Source organism: Ciconia boyciana, chromosome 22, assembly GCF_034638445.1.
Source record: "Ciconia boyciana chromosome 22, ASM3463844v1, whole genome shotgun sequence".
NCBI lineage: Eukaryota > Metazoa > Chordata > Aves > Ciconiiformes > Ciconiidae > Ciconia > Ciconia boyciana.
This window is the reverse complement of record NC_132955.1, coordinates 2,930,136-2,947,071: the sequence shown is the minus strand read 5'-3', so window position 1 is coordinate 2,947,071 and position 16,936 is coordinate 2,930,136. Positions and strand designations below refer to the sequence as shown.

Here is a 16,936-nt window from a genome sequence, read left to right as displayed (position 1 = left end):
GACACAAAGATCTGCGGCAGTTTGGTATCGCAGCCGAGGCTGCGGCTGAGCCCCAGCTGGGGTGAAGCTGCGAAGCTTTTTCCACTGAAAACTGCAAGTGAAATCAAAATGCTTCTGTTCTTCTGTCTAAGGGAAGGTAAAGAGAAGAAACTAACTGAGATTAAAAAGTAAAAGTGAGGCTTTTGGTTTTCCTCATTTCCAGCATAAATTTTAAAGAGAAGAACCCAGTTTTTCACCAATTCTGGCTGAAGCCTGATGCTCTTTCTCTTCTATTTCCTCTTCAGAAAGGAGGTGAGGGCAAAGCAAGACTCTTCTAAGAAAACGCGATCTAGCGTTTTCATTGAAAAATGAGAAATTAAGGTTTCTCATGCAGAGCCCAAAAAAATCACCCTTTGGGGGCAGGAGGAAAGATGCCAACAAACCCATCTCGGACAGCCCGACTGAGGAAGCCAGTGGTGCCCACGGAGCCCAACGGATGCGGCCGTGCTCCCCCTTAGGCATCTACTCGGGTTTGGGAGAGGGTTAAACCCCCCCCGGCTGCTTCCTTCGTCCCACCAAAGCTGGACCGGCAGCAGAGGAGATGTAAAGTTTCCAGACAGGGGAAGATGTCCTATGCTTGTTAGTCTGGGGTTGGGTTTTTTTAGCAAGGGGGCCATGAATAAGAGAAGAAAAGGAAAAGGTTGAGGCTCAGATAGGACAGGGCAGGAGCTGGAAAACAGCAAAGATGGTGCTTTTCTACTCCATTGCCATTCACCTCATTACAGAGTAAATAGCGGTGCCGAAGCAAAGCCATTTAAAGCCCACCACTACTTTGGCACAGGCAACATGAAAAGCCAACCCGACAAACACACACCAAATAAATTCAATGCACCGTTAGGGAAATCCAGCACAAAGCTGTCTGAATATCTGATCTGGATTTTTTCCTAAGCGAATTCCCCTCAGTCATGTCCGTGCCCTCTCTCCTGTCTGCCTTCCATAAACATTCGCATCACCAAGTTTTACTGGCACAAACAGTGGCAGAAAGTAGCTTTCAAAGTTGTATGAACAAGTACTTGGGGAAACTAAATACAAAATTTGTGCTGTGCAAATATTCATGCCAGGCATGCAGGGGTGTGCAGCCAGTAAGGCATAGGAACGATATCACGGGGCGGATAAAGGCTCACCAGGGGAAGCTCTTCAGTCAAGCCATAGCTTTTAAAAAGTTACAGATATTCTTTCCCTCCAATACATATCACATATAAAAGTCACAGCCACTTTGCATCTCTGCCATAAGCAAGAAGAGGCTACAGATGTCAGAGAAATTTGTTGCATTATTAGTTCAGCTGTAACCGAACGCTAAACAATGACTATATAAAGTTCATATAAAGTTGTATATTTAGGCTCAAATTCAGCACATGCCTCATTTTACCATCGAAGCAGCCCCATTAACTTCAAAAGGATGGCTTCCCTGTTTAAAAGCACGTCCTTAGGAGTCTTGTGAATCCGAGCCTAAAAGCACAACATTTATACGAGGTTCTTGGCTTCTCGTGAAATTACACCCCAACAAACAACTCCATAAAGCCTAGAGCAGCCACAAGCTCTTCTTCCTTAGAGAGATCACAATTTTTCTTTTAGTCTTTGCTCATTCGATCAATTTGTTTGTAAATACTTTTATGCCGGAGGCTTGAACCACAGGAGATCACAAAACACATGTGAATGTCTTCATAGCAAAGAAAACATATATACTCATGTGTATATACGTGTGTATGTGTATATATATATATATATACACACACACAGCTACCCACTCCGGTGATCAAGTCTGCTTGGACGTGACCAGCACTAAGCAAGGAATAATTTGGATAAGATTGACAGTCCTGGCTAGAAGGCAGAACCCCAGAGCTCACCCCACACCAGCAGCATTGCTGTTGAGGATGTAGCGTTTCCCGACACCTCGCAGGTAAATGCTGCTATTGCTTGTGATACCTTAATGCAGATAGCGTTTTCATTGCAGGTAGTTCTCTGCATGCAACGCACTCAGAAGGTCCGAACCCACAGCTTTGGATCGCACAGGAGTTTAAGCAAAGCCAGTGCTTCGCAGGTGATAAACGCCGGAGCAAATGTGGAGCTAGAAGGGAGAACGGAGCATCTCAAGCATCGCTCCGGCCCCACCTCGCCACGCAGCAGCTCCGCGCCCCTTATTGTGCACCTCAGCCGCAACTCCCCACCCCTCGTCCATGCACGCTCCCGAAATTCCCGAATAGTTTGACAAGTCTTTCGCCACCAGCACTAAACGCAACGGCTCTCCACGCAGCCAAGAGCTAAAAAGCAGGGGGACAAGTGACTCCCCTGGACCTGCCAGCTTGTGCCCCCCAGCATCCAGCCCCTCCTTCGGGGCTTTGGGGCAGCAGCTGCCTCCGCGGCCCCGGGGGGCACAGGGGCAGGACCCGGGGGGAACCAGTAACTGCTGAAACCGCCCGGGTGGGAGCTGGCGGATCCAAATCTCCAGAAATAAGAAGGAATCCTGACAGTGAGATTTTTTCAAGAGCGCTCAGCACATCAGGCGCTAATCGCTTCTGAAAACGGAGCTTTTATTTAGACGCTTAAATGCAAGTTGGAAAAATCTGGCTCCAATTGTGGGTGAAAATCTGGCCCTGAGAGCCTTTTTTTTTTTCTTTTTTTTCTTTTTTTTTTTCATTCTCTTCCCTTTTATTTGGCTCTAGATCACAATTCTCCTGTCTGTCTTACACTCCGGTCCAGGAAGGCTGCTCTGCTTTTAACTTTGTAAAAAAAGAAACTACAGCGGGACCTTCGTCGGAGTCAAAACTTTCTCCTTTTTGCGCAAATCAATTTCCCTGTAATCTCAAGTGCTGTTTACACATCGCAATATCCCCGGACCGTGCGGGATTTGCATCTCGCCGCGCGCCGCGTGGAGCCCTGCCAGCTCCCAGCGGTTCCTGGTGCACGGGGCTGCTGCTGCTTTTATTATAGGCGGACCGTGTTCATAGCATCTTAAACTCAACCTGGTGGATTACTCTTAAAAATAAAGCGTGGATCTAGTTCTGCCGGGGATGCCGGGGTTTTATTTTCTTAAACCGGTTTGCTCCGTACAGACCAGACAATTACGGTAGCCAGAAAAGTGTGAAATTTCAGCTCTGACCATGTCAGGGCTCCCAAGTGTCAGTTACAATAAAATAAATGACCCATTTCCTGACCGATCGCGAGGGCTCCTCCGAGACGGACGGACGGACAGATTTTTTATGTTTGTTTATTTTCTCTTTTTTTTTTTTTTTTCCTGACGGGAAGGCTGCGCTCCCCTGCTCTTTCGCATCAGGAGGTGGGAGCGGAGTAGGGATGCTCTCGCCCCTGTGCCACTGCCCTGGCAGTGCCCTCCTGGTTCCTCCCATCCCATCCCCGGCACCGTCCCCACCGATGTCCCCACTCCCTCCCACTGAGCTTCGCCAGCTCCTGGCCCCTCGCCTCCAGCCAGGATCTCAATAAACTGTCCCCCCGCTCTTCGGGTTTTATTAGCTTCCTTGGGGAAGCTCCCATGCAGGGGCTGTAAAGGCAGCCGGAGCGGGCTTGACTCGAGGCAACGGCATGGGGAGGATGAAGGGTTTCCCAAAAGCACTTCCCAACACATGCAGACCACCCAGGTACCCCAAAGCCTCCCCTCCGAACAGGCACCGGCACCCCAAAGCTGCAGCGATACCGAAAAGCAGCTGGCTTCGCTTCAGACGCTTCTAAAACGAAGCCGAACCCCAGGGAAGGGGACAAGAGTCGGGCAGCGTCTCCTACGGAAAGGGCTGACAGGAGCCAGAAAAGGGCTGCAGGACCCCAACCCTCACGAGACCCTTTCCAGAACGCCCCATCCATTGCTAACTCTGTCCAGAGGAGAAAACCGAGCAGGTTGCAACTAAAGCATGATCTTTTCTTTTAAATCTATATACTTAAAACCATGAAGACAGCTCCAGCGTCTTCAAGAGCAGGCTATGGAGACCAGACATAAATCGATGGGGAACTGGTTTCCACCCCCCTTCAGTGGGTTATTCCATCAGACGCAGAAAACGTACACTGGTTTTAAGAAAACCAGCTTAAAACAACACCTTACGTTAACTTTCCCACAGCTTCCCAGGGGCACTACCAACGCACGAGTGGCGTAAAACCTCCAGCCCGCTTTGGTCCAAGACATCTGCCCTTGGCTCAGGGCAGGACTCGGGTGGGGAGGGACCTCCCGAGGTCGCCTTGGCCAACGCCAACGTTCCCCCAGCCCATCCCCTCTGCAGGGACACGGGTCTCGATGCTGCCTGGGCAGAACATCGCATGGTTCACCAGAAAACACGCAAGGACAAGGACAGACAGACGGATGGAGGTACATGGAGCATCTCCCCCAGCACCTCTTGCAGAAACAAGGAAAACCTTCCAGTGAGACCCCCCGCAATCCCCCCGGCTCCACAATAAACTTGCGATTTTCAGGTAAACTCCAGCAAAGATTTCTGAGCTGAACTGGCTGCAGGTTTACTGGTAAAGAGCAGACAGCCTGGGAAGGCAGCCGGGATAAAACACCACACATCTCTGGAGTGGACAAACACCCCCATGGGTCTGGGCTTCTTGTTTCATAAAATATAAGTTAAGGAAAACTTTCCTGGTGAGCAGACTATTCCATAACTGCCTCTGCAACACTCCTCATGCCTCTCCCTGCAGCAGCTAAAAGCCATCCCAAGCGGCAGCGGAACGATGTAGGACATCAGCCCCGTTGCTGATGCATTTTTCTCCTGTGCCGTTTGCTTTCTTAAATTTTTTAAACTTTGCTGGGCAAGTGCATTTTTTACCCCCTCAGGTACTCAGCGCAGGACCCTCCCAGATCATTTCCATGCTTCAAACTGGGCAGAAGAAGAATTTAAAGGTGCACAAAGGCTCAAACCCAGCGGTCAGCGAGGAGCCTGGCAGTGAGGAGGACGGGCAGACCTTGCAAACTACTTCTTCTGCCGGTTCCTCCCCACTGTGCCCTGGTTTATCAGGGTCCGTCTGGCGGCTGGGAACCCCTCTCACCCACAGACCCAACGAGGCAGCTGGCAGTGCTGTTCAGAAGTGGGTGATTTAGGAACGCACATCCTCGCTTAAGCTTTTAAATGCCTCCGGTCACAGTGAAAACGAGAGTTTTCACCTAAAACTTTTGAAAAGCTCCTCTCTGGTGAAAAAAAACCAAAAAAACAGAAAAGTCTCTGTGATGTCTTTAAAAGGCTTTTTTTTTTTTTTTTTCCAGAAGAAACCTGCAACCTTCAGGTTTCAGGCTCCTCGATTTTTTAGTTTTCTCCTACTCCCCTCCTTAATCTTTGGGAAGGGGCAGACACCAGCATCCCCTGGGGGCTCCCCTACGCATTTGCTTCAGGCTTCCGCTTCTCCCCACCAAAACTTTTACAAAACCAGTGGCATCATTAAAAGAAGCAGAAAAAAAACCCCCCACCTTCCGCCTGCATCGATGGAAGCACCTTCCATTCCTAAACCCAGCAAATCTGGAAGGCAGCGGAAAGGCGGGTGCTGGAGCCAGTGACCCCGGCAGGGAAAAGGGGCTGGAGATGTTTCCTCCTGCTCCAGCCCAGAGCTGCAAACCCCTGGGCCAACCTTGGGCCATCCCCAGCAGCCTGAACTCTCCCCAAGCCCTCCCAGTAACTCTGGAAAACATTAACATTGCTGGGGGCTTGGGCTGGAGGGGGCAGAAGTCTCCATTTTGTTGGTTTTTGGTTTTTTTTTTTTTTAATTCTGAAAGGTCTCAATTTTCAAAGCGAGTACTTTAACCCCAACTTCCCTTAGCCATATCTCTGTTTGCTTGGTTTTTAACCTAAAAGGCAAAGACAGAAACTAATTCAACTGGAGAAGCAGATTCAGTCCTAGCAATTGCCACCGAGGTTCTCTAGGGAATTCAATTTATTCTTTTTCTTCGGAATATAAAATCATCAAACTTTTAATAAAGGGCATCTACACAGGACGGGCTCCATCTTCTATGGGTTCAAAACTTGAGGCTACGAAGTTTACGGTTAAATTGCAATTTCTTGGACATATTTGCCAGTTATGGCTTCTACGTGGAAAGGGGGAAATAAAGGCATTTCTTTCACTTCAAGCTCTAAATTGGTAAATATATTCTTTCTCCCAGGTATGTTACAATTGATTAAATTATCTCAGTTTTAAGCCTCATAGATGAAATTTACTGACAAATTATTAATGACTAATTTAATAACAAATTATTTCTAGTTTTTCTAGCTGGAAATCATCAAAACTTATTAATTTCCACATGACTACAGACCTCAGAGGTGTAAAATCCATAGCAGAGAGCTCTCAGCTCAGAGCTGGGGGCTCACAAAAATAAAGCAAAGAAGAACTCCAGATTATTACCCTTTTTGGTAATCAAAAAAGTAGTAACAAACCAAATCCCATTAAACTCAGCATCCTCAGAAAGGAGCATTCATCCTGCCTTTCAATTTCCAAGCACTGCTGTAAACAAGGGTGTTGCTAATTTTTTTTAATGAAACTATAACTTGTAAACCAGACCTGTTTTAAGGGGAAGAGAATGAGCTTAAGACTGGATTAAAAGCACATTTTGTCTCAGCATTCGAGACAGTGTCTTGATTTTAATGGAAAAGAACTAGTGAACTTTTTTCAGTTCAATTTTCAGAGAATCCAAACATCAGGAGGGAGAAAGGCACATTTTTGGATTAATACTGACAAACAAAGAAGTCACACTCGCTGTTATCAAAAATTTTAAAATATTTCGTTACGAACAATTAATTGCACCGTTATGCACGCGCAAAGAGAACATTTCTCCGGTGTGAAAACATTCATTTGAAACAAAGACTAAATTTTAAAAAGCCACTTTTAAGATTTCTCCATCCATTTCTACGCACTACACTAAATCCTTCCATCATTAACAACATTTAATAATTCCCACCTCTGCTCGGGAGCACACGGACCCTCTAAATCTACAACTTGCTTGGGGACGACCCCTACTTAAAAATACCCTTTTAGTTTTAAGTCTATGGGCTGTTATCAACCCAACTCCCTCTTCCCCCCCAATTACTTGGTTTCATTCTCTCTGGTCGACTCACTTCCACATTCCTCATATTTGGAATGTCTGCTTGATGGATTCACTTTTTTTCCCCCCTCACCCCTCCTCCTCTCTTCATTCATTCATTCTTTCGACCCCATCGACTTCGGGCTTTTCAGCTTCCCAGTTCCAACCCCCCCAAAGCAATCCTTAATCTGAAGTGGGAAAACGGAATTTTTTTTTTTCCTTAAAGAATCTTTTCTTTTTTTAACCTTGTGAAGAATAAAGCATGCAATAATTTTTAAGATTTTTTTTTAAATCCTCTTAAGTTTCTCCAAGTTTTTCTATCAGCAAAGTTAAAGAAAAAATAACTCCCAAACAGCAAAGAGATACTTTAAACAAATCTAAACTAACTTTAAAACTCAGGGTTTTTAATGCAACGACACATTTATCAGCACTGACTTTTCTTTACAGTCTAATACTTCTAAAGTATTTCGTTAAAATGGTTCCCCATGATCATTAACATAATTTGCAGCTTTAAGTGTTATTTGAAGAATCACTGTAATTAAACAACTCTAAATCAGTTTATCTTTCTTGGGTATTTTGGTGCAGCAGCTACACACACCAATCACTCTTTCTTGTGCCATATTAACACATTCAGTATTTTTTAATTAATTTCTATGATGGGTTTTTAGGGACAGGAGAGATTTTAAAGAAGGAAATACACCAGCAGGGAAGATTTATTTACAACATGCAATTTCACTGGACACATTTCATTTCTAAAACCACCCAAATCAGTTTTCCTGAGCATTCCTATTTGCACTTTCAACGAGAAGAAAACACAACCAAAAAGCCAACTTTTTTATTATTTTATAAATTAGCTGGGAAGCGCACCAATGCTCATGACTTGTTTTCCCACATTTCTAAAGGAAAAAAAAAAAAATTAATATCAGGTTGGGGGGGGGAGGGGGAGGTTGTTTGGTTTCGATCCCACCAAACCCATCTGATTTTGTCCTCACTGCTCACACTTAATTAACCATTTCCTGTTCTATGTGCCTTTAAACTGGAAAATCCAGTCTTAAAAACAAGCAGAAAGGAAAGAAGAAGGGGGAGAAAAAAAAAAAAGGCGCCTTTGAGGCAGCCCCCCCCCCCCCACATCTCAGCCCTTATGCAGGGCGGGGGGGGGGGGAAGCAAAATACACCAAATTACCCCCCAAAAGCTCGTCTGGGGCACCCAACCTGCCAAGTTTACAAGCAGCTGCCAAAAAGTTGCCTTTTTCCGACCCAGAAACACAAAGTACTTCCCCAAAGTGAGACAAAGTAACCGCGGCCAGAGCCGAGGGTGGGGGGACCCCCCCGGCCCCCCCAGCCCCTCCCTGCCCGCAGCCCCCGCAGCGACAGCGGCTCCTGTCGCTTTAAAAGCAGCACCCGGGGCGGGAGGGGGGGGGGGGCCTCATTTTAACCCCCCCAGCCCCCCCAAAAGGGGTTTAGCAGCTAAATGCAAGGCACAGCCCGTTTGAAGGAGATCCAGGAGAAATGCAAACCAACCTTCCTTCCACCTATTGTAAAGCCTCCCCCCCGCGTTTCTTTGAATTACAGAGGCCAAAGAAATATTCCCATTTTCAGTGAATTTCTCCCCGCACGTTCTCGGGGGATGAGATCTGCTCCCCCCAACCTATCGGTTATCCAGCAGCACTAGGGAAAAAAAAAAATTAGAGGGATTTTTTTGGAGTGTTATTATGTTACCCTTCATAGGGTAATTGCCCTTCCAATAACACCCCTTTGCTCATTGATAATTAAGGCACAGCGAGGCACCCAGCGCTGCAACGAGCGCTATCGATCACCGCGCCACGAGGTGCTAAAAAATAAATAATAATAATAAAATCTTGGCTAGGAAATTATTAAATGATTTTTTTTTTTTTTTTTTTTGGCCTTTGGGAGCAGCCCCTGCCGGGGGAGCCCGCTCTGCCATAGCCAGGGCTGCAAAGTTTGGCAGCCCCCCAAAGCGGGGCCAAGGGGGTGACCCTAAAAATGGGCTCCCACTGCCCAGCCAAGGGGGGTTTCGTCAAGAGACGAAGGAACTGGGAGAGTTTGGGGAGGAAGAGTTGGCTTCGCCTCCTCCCTCCGCGCCCGGGCGTTGAAGTAACCGCCTCGTCACGTGGCCGACGCGGGTTTCGGGCTGCGCGATCCAACGTGGACTATTTGGGGTTGGGGACTAACTCGCCCTCAGCCCGAGCGGCCTCTCCTTGAGCTGGGGGGGGGGGTCACTGCAAAAAAAAAATAAAATACTCTTTATATTTCATATATAACCCCCAGCAGGGCCGGGGAGCGCGATGCCCAGGGCTGCTCCGGCGTCCTGCACGCCAGCCCGGCGCGCAACAACAAAGGGCCAAGAAGATGGAGAGGGCCGGGCTGGGCAAGGCCGGCAGCGGCGGGCGAAGCCGCTTGGCAGGTAGACGGAAACCGCCAAGAAACGCAGTTCTTGCCCCAAAATAAAAGTTGCCGGTGGGCAGGAGCTAGGCCAGCACCCCGCACTCACCGGGTTTTAAATCCCTCCCCGGCATGGCACAGTGAGGCCAGCCCCATGTTGTTTTTTTTCTTTTCTTTAAGTCCTCACCATCAAATCCCAGCCAATTTCACTTTTTTTTAAGATTTTATTATTATTTTTTTTTTAATTTTACAGTTCTCTTGGAAAACAAAAGATTTCGCCCATTTCGCAGTGGAGGAGCCGAGCGAGGCTGGGAAATTCTTCCAGTGCCACAAGTTTGAAAATCCCAACCCAAAACGCCTCGGCCATCCATCACCTTGGGCGAGCTGCTGGATAATTGTTTAACCATTTCTTTTAAAAAAAAAAAAAAACACAAAAACAAAAACCAAACTTGCTCACAGAGGAAGTTTTCTTTTTTTAAAAAAAAAAAAAAAACAACCAAAAAAAAGAAATTAAATGTTGATCCTCAAAACTGCCTCTCACCTCGCTGGGGACGTATCTAAAGCCAAATCACCAACATCTCTAATTTCACATGCACATATTTGGGTATAATTTTTTTGCCTCCTTTATCTTATGTTAATTTTTTTTTCCCCCAACAGAAATTTAAAAAATAACAAAAAAAAAAAAAGAAATTAAAACACTTTATTACCTTTGCTTTTTAGGTACTGAATGTTCAATCTCTAGCTGTTTTCCATGAAGCTCCACTTTCCCTAAAAACAAAACGTGTCTGTTTTTTAAAATCTGGGTGGAGTGGTCAGAAAGCTTTGGATAACATACTATCACGTGAAACCTCGCAATTTAATTCAAATTACGACGAACTACGCACAAATACATTTTCCGATTCCTTTACAAGTGCATTTTATTAAATGTAAGACTGGCTTCAAATGGGAAGCGGTGGGAGGGAGTGGTGAGTTAGCTGTCTGGACAATGTTCCTTAGGAATATTTAATTCCTTAGTTCATCCTGCTTTGAGTGAAAGAAAATGAGGAATAATATTTTGAGACCAATTCTTCGCCTTTATTTAATTCCGCCTTGTTTAATCCCTGCAAGAAGTCCTTCGGGCAGATTTCTTCCCCCCCATTAAAAGGCTCAAAAATTGTAACTCCATGGCAGAAATGGATTTCTCTTTGAAAATGGAGTGGGTTTCTTTGCTGCTGGGTTATTATGATGATTTTTTTTTGGAGGGGGGAGAAGAGAGGAAGAGCCCGGGGGGAGGCGGGGGGAGCCCGGGCCGAGAAGGGGGGGAATAAAAAAAAAAAATTCAAATATTTTAAAAATTCTCTGCTTCCCGGGGAGCTTTTTCTCTCCCTGCGAGCAGCATGGCGACCTTCGCGCTACTCCACACATCACATGCCCCAGGAAACCCAGTTTCAAATCAAAATGGCCAAAGTCCCAGCCCACCCGCCCGAGCCGCGACGGGACCCCCGCGCCGAGCCCCGCCGGGGCGGCCGCCCCGCAGCCTGCGGGGGGCAGCCCACGCAGGGCGGGGGCTGCGTGGGGTGGGGGGCCCGCTCTTTCCCCCCACGCTGCTGGTTTTGGGGGGTGGGGGCAGCGCTGGGGAGGGAAAGCGGGGTCCCACCCCGCCGCCCGCTGATGCAAGCCCCGACGGGGCGCAACGGAGCGGGGGGCCCCACGTTTTGGGGGAAGGTGGGGGCTGAGCGCCCCGGGGGGTCCGCAGCTCTCCGGGGAGGGGGAGAGGAGGAAGCGGGCGGGGAGGGAAGGCGAGATAACGCCGCTTACCCGAAAAAGTTTCGATGGCTTTCATGGCCCACTGCTCGTCGGGGCAGTCCACAAAGGCATAGCCGGACTTGACCAGGAACTGCCCGCTGAAGGAGATCTTGTGGTCGTTGAAGACTTTCTCCAAGTCGGCCGGAGTCACGTTCTCGTTTAGGTTCCCGATGTATAGCTTGTTCATGGTGGCGGCGGCGGCGGGGGGCGGCGGGCGGGCGGCGGCGGCGGTGGCGGCGCGCCGGGGCTCGGAGCGCGGCTCCCGGGGGGGCTCCACCGTGCGCCCGCGCCGTCGGGCTCCGGCCGCGCTCTGCCGCCCCGCAGCCGGGCCGGGGGCTTGGCTTGGGGGCTCTCTTTTTTTTTTTTTTTTACCGCCCCTCTTTTTTTAGGTTTTTTCCTTTTTTTTTTTCCTTTTTTTGATGGATTTTTTTTTTTTTCCTTTGGGGAGGGGGGCGGCGGCTGCTGGAGGAGGGGGAGGGGGTTCCTAGGGGAGGGGGCGGCTCCGGCGGGTGGCGGCGGCGGGCAGGGCGGTGGCGCCGGCTGCGGGGGCCCCCAAGTCGGCGGAGTGGCACTGGAGTGTCACCGGACGCCTCTCGGCAGCCGGGCACCGCCTCTAAATAAAACCGACCTGGAAAATGAGTGAAAATGTTTGCTGGAGGAAGCCACGTGGTGATGCGGGAGGGCCCGGCCCCCGGGGGGAGGGGCCGGGGGGGAGGGGGCGGCCGCCACTTATTTATTTATTTTAATTTAAATACTACGTTATTTACCTCCACGCACACCCCCCCTTCCGAGCGGGGGGCGCATCCACCCCCTGTCCCGTGTGGGTGTCCGTGGGCGTCCCCCCCCCCCTCCCTTCTCCGCCCAGCCCCGTCCCGTCGGAGGCACTTTCCCATCTGCTGCAGCCCCCCGCCCCCACCGCGCCCCTCCCCCCACCGCGCCCCTCCCCCACCCCTTTCCCCCGGTGCCTCAATGGGATTTTTCTGGGTGTAAAAAACTTCGGCATCAAAGGGGCCGGGAGGTGCCCCGGCGCCAGGGGATTGGGGATGGGGGCGGGGACACACACACATGGCCCGCCCGCCCCCCCGGGGCTGGCCCGGCCCGGCGGGGCGGCTGGGGGAGCCCCCCGGGGGGGTTATTGTCCCCGGCATTGTTTTAAGCCCTTCATGTGCAGCCCCGCGGAAGCCTTCGGGGAAGGTGGCGGAGGGGGGGGGGGCTCCTCCCGGCACAAAAGGGCCCCACGGTGGAGGAGGGCCGCTCCCCGACGGGGCCTGAGCTGGGCTGGGAAGGGGGGTGGGCGCCCCGTCGGCAAAGCGGCGTGTGCGGAGCAGCCCCCCCCTTTCCCTCCCCGCCTGCCTTTTCTGGAGACTTTTTATTTTTAGGCTCAAGATGGGTTGAAAATAGCAGCGAACCCCCCCGGCCCCATTCACCCACACCCCCCCCTCCCCCCGCCTTCCTGCCTCCCCGACGGGGCGGGCGGGGGAGTCCCGGTGCGCCGGGGGCTCGGCCCGGGATGCTGCCGGGCGGGGAGGGGCGGGGGCGGCCGCGGCTCTCCCCCTCCCTCCCTCCCTCCCGCCGCGCTGCAAGTAGAGGCACGGTCCGGCCCCTCCGCGCCTGCAATTAAATGTAACGCTCCCCGGGAAAACTCGCTCCCGCCTGCCCCGCCCGCCGGGCCGGGGGCTCCTCTCTGCCCCCCCGCCCCCTCCATCCCCGGGAAAAATTTAAAAAAAAATTCTAAAAAATTCCCCAACAGAGGATTTTTGCCCATCGAGGGAAAGGCTCGGCTCAGGGCTTTCCGGGCGCGGCTCTCCCGGGCAGCTCCGCGCTCCCTGCGCGGGCGCGCAGCCGGCTCCGCGCCACCCCCCCCCCCCGGCCGCCTTTCGGGGTGGCCGCGCTGCGGGGCCGGGCCCCGGGGCCGGGGGGGCAGGGGGCGGCCGGGACCCCCAGCACGGCTGGGAGATTTTGTTGTTCCCTCGGTGCTACACAGCTGTGATGTGCTGTGTTCTATCGCTAAATACTGGGTTTATTAGCTAAATATTTTTTTATTATTACTTTTCTCCCGGCTGAGGAAGAGCCACGCGGAGAATTTGTTAGTAAATAAATTTGATATTACTCAGGAATCAGAAGTTGTATAAACCTTAAGAAATAGATGCACATGCCCGAGGACATTTGTGTGTGCTCTGTGCTACAGCCTCCTAGGAAACTCATGAAAATGAATTATAAAAATCCTGGGAAATGGTCATTTAAAGCAAAAAGCCTTTAGCTTTCCCTCCTGTATCCGATCCATTCTGTTATCCCGGGATCTTTGCCTTAAAAACATGTAGATGCTGCTCACCAGGGAAAGTTTGGTTCCCATCCTTCCAGCTGCATTACTTGGCTCTCCTGAAAGTACCAAACCAAATTAGCCAGAGGAGTCTTTGTAGGAGCACTGCTGCGTCCATGTGCGTGTTTCTGAGGTTTCCAGGGTGTAATCCAAGCTCAAAATTCACAGGTGAAAAGAAGAGAGCAATGAAATGGGGAAATAAATTTCCTGCAGCTCAGAAAGTGCACTTCAAGCCTTCCCTGGCTGAAAACTTGAGCGTGCACCTTCCGCCACTGATACGTGTCCCCCACAAACACAGCTAAAATAAATGATCCCCTATCTGCTTCGGATCTATTTCTAATCTTGACCAGAATACTTTTGTTGTTGCTTTTATTGGTTTACCCAGTACCTTCCCCACGTAACAGAATCCTTTGCAATAATGAAATGAAGGAAACCAACCTAAAAAAAAAAAAAAAAAGAAAAAAAAAAGAAAAAAATCCAAACAAAGAGGGAAGTCTTCAATTTAGATCTGAAACAAGAAAGGCTATCAGTCACCCTCCTTCCCCTCGCTGGAGCATTCCAGATGCAAGGTATTTAGAGAATGCAAACAGCAAGAGACTAAATCATTGATCTGCTGGGGGGTGATAGAGCTGCACTCACCCCTGAGCAGGAGCTGGGGCTGCCCCCCAACCCCAAACTGCCCCGGCTGAGCCAGGGCAAAACCAGCCCTGCAAAATCCCCCCAAAAGGAAACAGTTCTCCCCTCGCTGGTTTAAATGTTACCAGCAACTGCAACAGAAATCCAGTGGGATTTCTGGAGCCAGGGAAGGGCTGAGCAACAGTTTGTACCCGAGCACTGTCACTTGTAAAAACCCTCTGTGGCCTTTTTCCTCCCCCAGGATTTTCTTCAATTGGGTGGTAGTTTTAAAAATCACTCTGAGGAGTGGATTTGTTTTCGTGTGAGTTTACAAACATTTTCAAATTTTACTGCCCCACTCCCCCGTCAACGTAAAGCTGCTTCTGATTTTATCCATAAAATCTGATTCGGGCAAAAGTTGGGGTTTTTTAAAGATTTCAATCTTTGAATCAGGCAGAAATGGTCTTAATGAGTTTTTACAATTTATCTACAAGTTCAGATAATTATTGTTGCCACTTAGGAGTTTGGGGAAATTTCTTAAGGGAGAAGGTTGAAGCTGGGTGGTAAATAATGCAGCTAAGATTTCACTGAAATGGGGGTTTCATACGAAAGGGTGTAATTACTGCAGTCTGCTGAAGTGCTGTTGTTGATCTGAGGCAGAAAATATCTAAAATAGAAATAATCTTTATGACAGATTAGCAGTAAACAAGAACAGATTATATGCTGTTATTTTTCTGCCAGGTATCATTTGAATCTTTCTTTAATTTGTTTTTTGGTGGTGTTTGTTTTTTTTAATCTCTGGTGATATCCCTAGTATTTAATTTGGACAACATTAAAGATGCACTTAGAAACCCCAGAAACTTTGAAAAAATCTCCATTTTCAAAAGTTTGAAAATACGTATTAATTGCTAGCTAATAAATATGGACTGAAAGTTTTCAGTAAAATGCACAGTCATAAAGGAAAAAAAAATAAGAATTTTGTTTTCAGAGAATCTGTTTCAATCAAATCTCAACTAGCAGAAATAATCTGAATACGGAGCAAGCCTGTCCTTAAAACATCGGTGAGAATTCAACAGAATAAGGAGAGTGAGGGTTACAGTTGGGAAATGTTTCCTTTTACTTAAGTGGAATCCCAGTTTAAACCACCTTTTGTTCAGTTTTTATTATGTGGAAAATATTCATGACTGGAAAAAGCAGCTCATATCTAAGAAGATCCAGTTGATTAAAGCTCGTGTTGATAAATTTGTTAAGAATCAAACTTGCTATGAAATTAACAGTTTGCTTTAAAACAAAATTAAGGTTTGAAGTAGATTATTAATAATCCCCTGGTGCTCTCTGCATTTGAAACACCCTCTTGGCATTTAAATGATGTTTTGTTCGAGCTGAGGAGCAGAGGAGCATCCCCAGCCCCAAGGAAGGGGCTGAGCGCTGGGAAATGCCCCTCTGCTCCCTGAAGGGTGGGAGGTTCAGAAGCAGCAGTGCTGAAGATGGAAATGGTTAAACCTGCAACTTGCTCGAAGATCTGCCTATTCCCTAAACATTTTAGTGCTTCAGTTAAAAACAAAGCAAATACTGCAATAAACTCTGGCTTCAAAATCAACTCACATCCTGAAAAATCCTTTAGTTCTGGTACTAAAAAGCTGGAGTCTCTTTAAAACAAACCCAACAGAAAACCACAACCAAACAACTATTTGCTTCTCCTCTACATCTGCTGCGTTGCAGTTTCTGGGCTCCCACCAGGGCAGGGTGCTCAGCTCCGCTTTGGGCTGGGGCTGGTTGCGCTTCCCAGGTCTCCTGGAGCAACAACCTGAATTCCCCATTGGGGTTTGGGAACACAGAGAGAAATGGTCAAATTGCAACCAAAGCAAGCTGCTTTGCATAGATTTCTTGTTTTCCCTCACAATGGAAATGGTTAATTCTTGGTTTTGCAGTCATTTTCTTTGGGTAAGTGGTAAACTCTAAATGCGAGGAAAGGAAAATGCTTATCAGTATGAGCCCTGAAATGCTGTTGTTCAGATAGTCCCTTTAATTTTCAATTTTCCCCCAAATGAATACGCCACCACTTCTTTATAGCAGACCTTTCCAACCTGCCAATTTGGTTTTTCTTCCTCAAAAATCACTGTGAGCAGCTGGACAGATACCTGGAGCAGCCATTGCTCCTACGGATGGCTGGAGCGGTGGGGGAAAGTTTTGGTCTTGGTACAATGATAAACTAAACTAACGTAGTTGAGAAAGCATCGTGGGGGATGAATCCTGCCGTTGCTGAACTCCCCCTGACCTTATTTCAAGTAGGAGCTGCTCTTTTGAAGCCCCCTCCAAACATTTGCTGCACTTATAAAGCACAGATTAAATGTTTTCCTTTCAGTAACTGTAGGTATTTGTATCAGATTTCCTCCAGTCCGAAATAAATGCATTTATATCAGATTTATGCTTCGCGAGTACAAATTTGGGGGCCCTATAATTTCGAGTCACCGTTTAAATCCCCCAAAGAACAGCGGGCTCTCCAGCACTCGCTGCTTTTCATGCCTCCACTTTTTAAACTCCCTGTAGCAAGAGGCAACGAAAGGCTCAGCCACTAATACCATTGCATTTTTGCCTAATTCTTTATACCCAAAACAAGTGTAACCCGGGAGGTGGGAAGCTGCGCAGCAACATTTTCTGTTGTGAGTCACTTTAAAAAATATAGGTCATTTCACAATCGAAACCTTGACCCATACCCCACCGCCTGCACCGGGGCACCAGCACCGCTGGGCTGCCGGAAAGGT

General features: G+C 48.6%; 1 protein-coding gene across 2 annotated transcripts in view; it reads right to left on the bottom strand.

The window, feature by feature from the left end:
- IGF2BP1 (insulin like growth factor 2 mRNA binding protein 1) overlaps positions 1 to 11,866 on the bottom strand; it is a 38,262-nt gene extending 26,396 nt beyond the window's left edge. For both annotated transcript variants that reach the window (XR_012046124.1, XM_072886102.1), the window contains exons 1-2: positions 11,249 to 11,866; positions 10,159 to 10,219 (exon numbers count right to left, since the gene is read on the bottom strand). Coding sequence is in view for 1 of the 2 variants with exons in the window: in XM_072886102.1 (XP_072742203.1) it covers positions 10,159 to 10,219; positions 11,249 to 11,423 (236 nt within the window). In the remaining variant the exon portion in view is untranslated. The remainder of the gene's footprint in view (positions 1 to 10,158; positions 10,220 to 11,248) is intronic.
- Positions 11,867 to 16,936: the final 5,070 nt, after the last annotated feature.